This window comes from Malurus melanocephalus, unplaced genomic scaffold, assembly GCF_030028575.1.
Source record: "Malurus melanocephalus ecotype Western Australia unplaced genomic scaffold, MMel_1.1 scaffold_81, whole genome shotgun sequence".
Taxonomy (NCBI): Eukaryota; Metazoa; Chordata; class Aves; order Passeriformes; family Maluridae; genus Malurus; species Malurus melanocephalus.
The window spans coordinates 1418363-1426223 of NW_026623313.1; the positions used below are offsets into that span (position 1 = coordinate 1418363).

Genomic DNA, 7861 nt, shown 5'->3' on the forward strand with positions numbered 1-7861 from the left:
GGGGCGATGCGCCAGGGATCGCTCAGAAGAGCCGGGGGAGAGGGGCTGCGCCCCGCTGGGGACAAACCGCGGGGGTGAGCTGAGGGCAGCGGCCGCCCGGCCCCGCGCTTCCCTCGCAATCGCTCCCCAAAGCGCCCAGAGCCCGCTCTCCTCCCTGACGCACGAAGGTGGGGTACACGCGCGCAATATTTGGGGAATCGCAGGGTTTGGATTTATTTTCCAGCCACAGTAAAAAAAAAAAAAATTTAAAAAAGCTAGAAAGGTCACATAATAATGAGCTCTCACAGCAAACACATCTTCCCTTCCCCCTTTCCCTTCCTTCTATCTCACAATAAAATCATCTCCTTCAATTTGCCATGATCGTCGCGACCAGGAGCCAGGTGATTATCCTAATTAATGTCTATCTAATTAAATTACTGTCAGCGGTTAACCAATGGCAGAAGCCGTTTCATCCTCTCCACAAGCAGCAAGATCAAAAGTGAGTCTTTCCTGATTGCTGCATAGTGTCAATTGGCCAATCTCTTCTCCCTGGGAAGGGAGAAAAAAAAAAAAAAAAAAAAAAAAAAAAAAAAAAAAAAAAAAAAAAAAAATAGTAAATCAAACGTTTGGGAAGCATTTGGTAGATGAAGTGCTTTCTGCCTAGTGTGGGTCCCAGGATGTCTAGCTTCTGATACTAAGAAGCCCTTTCAGATCCAGGGACTGAAGGGTTATTACTGTGGTGCTAGAGCTATGCAGCTGGAGCATTGTCTTTCTCCCTCTATCATGCTCTCCAAGAAATTTCTCAATGTGAGCAGCAGTTACCCACATGCAGGCGGATCTGAGCTTGCCTTGCATGATCATCCCATTATCTCGACCACTGACAACCTGGAGAGAAGTTCACCTTTGAAAAAAATTACCAGGGGGATGACGAATCAGTCAGATACAGACAATTTTCCTGACTCCAAGGACACACCAGGGGACGTCCAGAGAAATAAACTCTCTCCCGTCTTGGACGGGGTCTCTGAGCTTCGTCACAGTTTCGATGGATCTGCTGCAGATCGCTATCTGCTCTCTCAGTCCAGCCAGCCCCAGTCTGCTGCCTCTGCTCCTAGTACCATGTTCCCTTATCCCAGCCAGCATGGACCTGCTCACCCAGCCTTCTCCATCGCCAGCCCCAGCCGCTACATGGCTCATCATCCTGTGATCACCAACGGAGCTTATAACAGCCTCCTGTCCAACTCTTCTCCGCAAGGCTACCCCACGGCGGGCTACCCGTACCCCCAGCAGTATGGCCATTCCTACCAAGGGGCACCTTTCTACCAGTTCTCCTCTACCCAGCCGGGGCTGGTTCCCGGCAAGGCTCAGGTCTACCTGTGCAACAGGCCACTCTGGCTGAAATTTCACCGGCACCAGACGGAGATGATCATCACGAAGCAGGGAAGGTAAGCTACCGCGCGGACCTTTCTGGGTGTCGGGGCTTAGCCGCGAGCTTCTCCGGGAGAGCCGCCCGGAGCCTCCGCCGTCCCTGCGGGGCGGTCTGCCCATCACCGGGGCCCCTGCCCTTGCCGCCGGGAGCTCCGGAGCAGCTCCCCGCCGGAGTCGCTCCCCRCCGGAGTCGSTCCCCRCCGGAGTCGSTCCCCRCCGGAGYCGGTCCCCGCCGGAGCCGGTCCCCGCCGGGGCAGCCCTCTCTGCCTCCCTGCAAGTTCCCGTGCCCGCTGCCCTCCTCCCTTCCCCGCGGAAAGCTCGACGCTCCGGAGAGGGGATTTCTTTTGATTTTTATTTTCCGGTCGCTATCGGGAGCCTAGAGGATAAACACAACGGCTGGTTCCTCCGCGTGTGCCTGTAGCCGGCGGTAGCTTGCTTTCCTTCTTCCCTTTCTTTTTCTTTTTTTTTCCCCTTTTCTCTTTTTTTTTATAGGCGCATGTTCCCTTTCCTAAGCTTCAATATTTCTGGTCTCGACCCTACGGCTCACTACAATATTTTTGTGGATGTAATTTTGGCGGATCCTAATCACTGGAGATTTCAGGGAGGCAAATGGGTTCCTTGCGGCAAGGCGGACACCAATGTACAAGGCAAGTTCCTCCAATTAACACTTTTCCCGACACATATGTAGGTGAGAATGATTAATTAATGCCTTTGCGGACTGGCTTTGGCGACTTCTTAAACGCGAATGGGCCAACGATTTTTTTTAAATAAAAAAAATAAATAAAAGGAGGGTGGAGGAGAAAGTACAAGGTGTTCGGAAAAAGCTGTTTTAATATTTTTCGCTTAAAATGAAGGGAGTTTTGGCAGTAAAATATTGGTAACTTAACGGGGTCCTTCAGCCTCGTGTGCGGGTGCAGCGGTAGAACCAGGGTACAGGCGAGAACTGTGATGTGGTTGTGTTTTTTGTTGTTTTGCTTAGGAAACCGGGTGTATATGCATCCCGACTCCCCCAACACGGGAGCCCACTGGATGCGTCAGGAAATCTCCTTTGGGAAACTAAAACTTACAAACAATAAAGGAGCATCAAACAACAACGGGCAGGTCAGTGGAGGAACTCAGACGCTGCCAGAATTTTTTTTTGCTTCAGTTAAAATCCTACCCTTTCCGAAAGGACGTGTTTTGGTTTTTTTTTTTTTTTTTTTTTTTTTTTTTTTTTTTTTTTTTTTTTTTTTTTTTTTTTTGGTTTTTTTTTTTTTTTTTTAGATCGTGTCGTTAGGTGAAAATAAAAGGGGGGGTGGTGGTGAGAAAGTCCTCCCATTTTATTTTGCCACGGGCCTCATCGGCCCTGAACGTGGTGCCCATGCTGTCCGGTGCGGCTGGGGAAGTCCGCAACCGTCCCGGAGAGGCGGCGGCCAGCGGGCATTGCTCTCCTCGTCCTTCTCGCTCTAATTTCTTCTTTTTTTTCCCGCGTTCCCCTCCCTCCTTTTGCCATGCCTGACAGATGGTGGTTTTGCAGTCCCTTCACAAGTACCAACCTCGCTTGCATGTGGTGGAGGTGAACGAAGACGGGACGGAGGATACCAACCAGCCGGGCAGAGTGCAGACATTCACGTTCCCCGAAACGCAGTTCATAGCCGTCACCGCCTACCAAAACACCGATGTAAAGATCTCGCTGATTTATTCTCCTCGCGATCCCCGCGCTCCCTGCAGGGCACCCCACCAGGGGCGGCCCGGCTGCTGCCCACCCTCCCCCGGCTCTCCGGGGATGATGGGGCTCACTGTTCCCGACTTTGCGCCATCCCTCCCTGGCCATCCCGAGGGGGGCCACGGCCGCCTTCGCCCCAGGAGCCCCCGCCGGGCGCCCGTAGCGGCATCACCCTCCCCGCCAGGATGGGCGCGATCCTGCCCCTCCGCCCGGGGCTGGGCGCTGGCCCACGGCGTTTATCTCCCAGTCGRAAAAAGCTTAGTTAGCTGTTAAGCTGTTAGCTTAAGCTTTAAGTCTGCAAAGATCAATTAACATCCTCATTGATTGCGCCGGGGGTGACGGAGCAACTTTCTTAAATTAAAAGCTCGTTAATGCCTGGATGCGTTTCGGAGTGGTCTGGCTTTRCTGCAGACTGGTGCCCCCTTTTCAAATGACATATGTTCAGTCCACATTCTCGCTTTAATTATTTTGCTCGATGCAAATGCAAACTCCTAGTTACCGCTCTGCGGAACGTTTTGCCTAATTTTTGGATTTCAATATATTCATACCCATGCACTAGGAATGCTGAACACGCCTCAAAACATGGGGTTAAATATTGAATTTTTCTTACTTTTTACAACAATGTAAATCTTAAAATTAGACTGTGATGTCTACAAGCATGCCAGAGCTTATTTTTCACGGTTTAAAGGCAATATGATTGACTAGAGTAAGGCTTGGTCCTTTAAAAATGTGTTGGCTGCAGTGGGGTATATTTTTCAGGCTTTCAAAACGTATGCTCTGCTTCTCTCTTTCCCTAGATCACACAGCTGAAAATAGATCACAACCCTTTCGCAAAAGGATTCCGAGACAATTATGACACGTAAGTAAACCGGATTTTTACTACCCTTCTGCCGGCTGCACACACATGTCAAAGGGGGGCTATTGAGGATGAGGGCTGGCTCATTTCGAACCGAGATGTATAATGTCAGGCTTTTCCAGAGCCCTCCGGGAGGGAAGCACACGCCCGCTCCCGCACAGGGGCTGTCCCTGCGGGAGGCCCTGCGCAGCCCTGAGGCCGCATCCGCGCCTGGGGCCGCGCTGCCCGCACCTGAGTACGCATCGAGCTTTGGCGCTTGCGGCGGTTTTGTTGTTGGTTTTTCCTGGCACGTATCTTGGCGCCTCTTCCCAAGCTTCCGTTTCACTTTCGCGCAAGGGCGCCGAAAGAAGCACCCGAGCAGCAGGGGCTCAGTCCCCGGCAACCCTCCGGGTCTGCATCATCCCGGGGTCCGCAGAGCCGCTGTCCGGAGGGAAATGTCTTCGTCTCGTTTTATTCTTCTTCGGGGTTGGATTTTTTTTTCCCATTCTCCCTTCTGGGTGGAGCTAAAGCCTCTGAAGTTTTAATCATGGTTTGTCCCTGTTTTGCCTCTGCCCGTCCGCCTCCGAGGCGTTCCCAGCCTCCTGACCCCTGGCCGTGACCCTGCACCACACGCGTCTGGTGCCCCTGCGAGTGCGGCCCTGGGGCGGCATCAACACTCGGCCCCCGCCGCTGCCTTTCCCGGCCCACGAGACAAAAATGGGGATATCCCGRCCTGCAGACCCTGCAGGCAAGCATTCCCTGATCCGGGGGAAGCCCTAGATGCCCACTTGGCATCCCCCTGCCCAGCTTGGGTCAGCGGCAGGTGGCGGCAGCAGGGCGGCCCGTATTCCCGGGGAAGCAGGCAGCTTGTGAGCTCGCCTGTGCCGCCACAAGCTTCGGGTCTGTGGGACGGGTCCCYGGCTTCGAGGAGGAAAACCTTCTCCTCTCTAAACTGTGGCGGGGAGCGGGCCCTCTTGGCCTCGAGCTCCTCATCCTGTGCGGACCTTCAGYGCCCACTCCAGCCTCTTTCCGTTGGACTGCGGTCCAGCACTACCAGCTGCGGGCTCTCAGGACAAGGGTGGAAACGATGCCGAGAGCTGAACTAGTGCGAAAGGGGCCCGGGGCCGAGCTCCAGATATCCCCAGGGAGCAGCTTRTGGCGCGGTCGCTCTTCCCCAGGGGCGGGGGTCGTGGAGGCTGTAGCGGAGACCAGGGCCGCCGCCGGGAAGGCGGTCCCCGGTGCCACGGAGGGAGGCAGCCTAGGCTGCCCGCTCTCCGAAGGCTCTGCGAGAGTATGTGCGGCCTTTGGAAAGGCTGCGTGGCCTTCGCCCCCAGCCAAAAGTGCTTTTCTCTTTTTGAAGGAAAAAAACTTTATAGGGCGTCACTTGAAAGGAGACGGGGGGAGGGGGAAGCTTCAATGTTGTCTAGCACGTTGGATTTGTTTAAGGGCCAAGTTTATTTTGGATAAGAAATTCCAGGAGGCGTGGAGGGTTAATTAAAGCACAGTTTTAGCCTGAATTAAATACAGATAGTAGTTATTCATCCATTAAAGTTTTTATAATCGCAAATTGCAGCCCAGCATGGGAGAATTATATATAGGCCACGCAGGGAACACTGGAAGTGTCTGACTTTACATTTCCTACAGTAGGTGTTTAAGGATTAGCTTAATTTAAACTCRGTAAAATGTTGATGGTTCGTCTGTGACTCCCAATAATAAGTGTTAAACAGCCGATAGAATTCCGTAGTCTGCCACTCATGCTTTTCGCGGCAAATGACCGGGATGCCTGTTGCGCATGTAGCGGAACCGGTCAGTGTGTCACCGAGCGGGATTCCACGCCGTTGGGTTGTAGGTTCGGACCGGAGAGAGGCATTTGAGTCCCGTCAAGGAATGGCCAACCGGTTCCGAATAATTTGTACTCCATGCTTGCCCCCGTCTTTCCTCGTCCCCGCGAAAGGCCYTCGGCGGTACTGATGCCGGAGGCCAAGCCCGGAGAGGAGCGCAGGCTCCCGGGCCGGGCAGGAGCTCGCTGGGACGGCGCCGTCCCGTTCGTCCCCCGAGGGCCGCTTTCGGCCGGGTGCCGTGCCGAGGAGGGCGTCGGGCTGCGGCGGACACCCAGCTCTCTCCCCTTCTCTTGGGCAGGATCTACACGGGCTGYGACATGGACCGGCTGACGCCTTCCCCCAACGACTCGCCCCGCTCGCAGATCGTGCCCGGGGCCCGCTACGCCATGGCCGGCTCCTTCCTCCAGGACCAGTTCGTGAGTAACTACGCCAAGTCCCGCTTCCACCCCGGGGCAGGAGCCGGCCCGGGGCCCGGCGCCGACCGCAGCGTGCCCCACACCAACGGGCTGCTCTCCCCACAGCAAGCCGAGGACCCGGGGGCCCCCTCGCCGCAGCGCTGGTTCGTCGCCCCCGCCAACAACCGCCTCGACTTCGCCGCCTCCGCCTACGACACGGCCACCGACTTCGCCGGCAACGCGGCCACGCTGTTGTCCTACGCGGCCGCGGGCGTCAAGGCGCTGCCGCTGCAGGCGGCCGGCTGCGCCGGGCGGCCGCTGGGCTATTACGCCGACCCGTCGGGCTGGGGGGCCCGCAGCCCCCCGCAGTACTGCAGCAAGTCGGGCTCGGTGCTCTCCTGCTGGCCCAACAGCGCGGCGGCGGCGCGCATGGCCGCGGGCAACCCCTACCTGGGGGAGGAGGCGGAGAGCCTGGCCCCCGAGCGGTCCCCCTTGCCGGGCGCCGAGGACTCCAAGCCCAAAGATTTGTCCGATTCCAGCTGGATCGAGACGCCGTCGTCCATTAAGTCCATCGATTCCTCCGATTCTGGGATTTACGAGCAGGCCAAAAGGAGGCGGATCTCCCCCTCGGACACCCCGGTGTCCGAGAGCTCCTCGCCTCTCAAGAGCGAGGTGCTCACCCAGCGGGACTGCGAAAAGACCTGCGCCAAGGACATCGGCTATTACGGCTTCTACTCGCACAGCTAGGCGCGGCCGCCGGCCCGCCGTCCTTTTGCACAATAACTCCTCCGCGTTAGCGCACTGACCCCCGCCCCTAGCTGCCCCATCCGTGCCCCGGCCCGGCCCGGCCCGGCAGGGAGGCAGGCAGGCAGGCAGGCTGAGTCGCGGCCGCCGCCACCCCCCCGCCCCGCTCCCCGCCCGGCCCGGTCCGGCGGCGCCCCGGGGGCGCGGGGGGCACTGCCGCACCGAAACCCACTGATCAGTAGGATGCTTAGACTCTCAAACCGTACAGCGCTTCCTTCCTTTTACCACGGATGGATTCTAGGGGAAACAGTAATAGTGGGGAAAACAGCCTGTGAAATGCCTGTACATAGTATTTATTTTATTGTAACAGATTACTTTTATTTGGTTCAGTTTATTTATTATTTGTTTGGATTTTTTTTTTGTTTTGTTTTCATTGTTAAGTCACAAAACTTAGATCCTGTTTAAATTTCTTTACCCATCCTCCGCTCTTTGCTCCCTCTTCCTTGTGCCCCTCCCCAGGTAAACACTCTTCCTAAATGCCTCTGGAAATGTAAGTGGTCCATAGCTGTAGCAGCGAGTAATGGGTTTCTCACTTTCTCTCCAATTCCTCGCATGAAATAATTACGCAGTGCCCTGGGCTAACACAGCTAAGGAATGATCAGCTTTCCCTTCAAAATAATGTCTCATAGGAAAATCGATTAAATGAGCATAATGCCTTCCAAAACCAAAATTAACTGCCTCTTATTTTTCTTTGAAAGGAATAGCTCGAGATCAGCAATATTATTATTTTCGTGGTATCCCTCTTCCCCTGCCCCCAAGTGCCAAATCCATTACTGGTCCCCGCAGGTGCCAAATATGCTGACAAACTATTTTCAAATTTCTTTGCAGTTTCCCCCTCTTTCTTTATATTGCTGTAAATCTTTGTAATGAATAATCT

At 55.0% G+C, this 7861-nt stretch overlaps 1 protein-coding gene across 1 annotated transcript; it reads left to right on the top strand.

Annotated features, from left to right (window-relative positions):
* Positions 1–240: 240 nt before the first annotated feature.
* Positions 241–7013, top strand: TBR1 (T-box brain transcription factor 1). Its single transcript, XM_057367545.1, has 6 exons — positions 241–1421; positions 1897–2051; positions 2384–2505; positions 2906–3064; positions 3907–3968; positions 6084–7013. Exons 1-6 carry the CDS (start codon positions 730–732, stop codon positions 6925–6927), a joined length of 2034 nt encoding a protein of 677 aa, XP_057223528.1. The 5' UTR covers positions 241–729; the 3' UTR covers positions 6928–7013.
* The last annotated feature ends 848 nt before the right edge of the window (positions 7014–7861 follow it).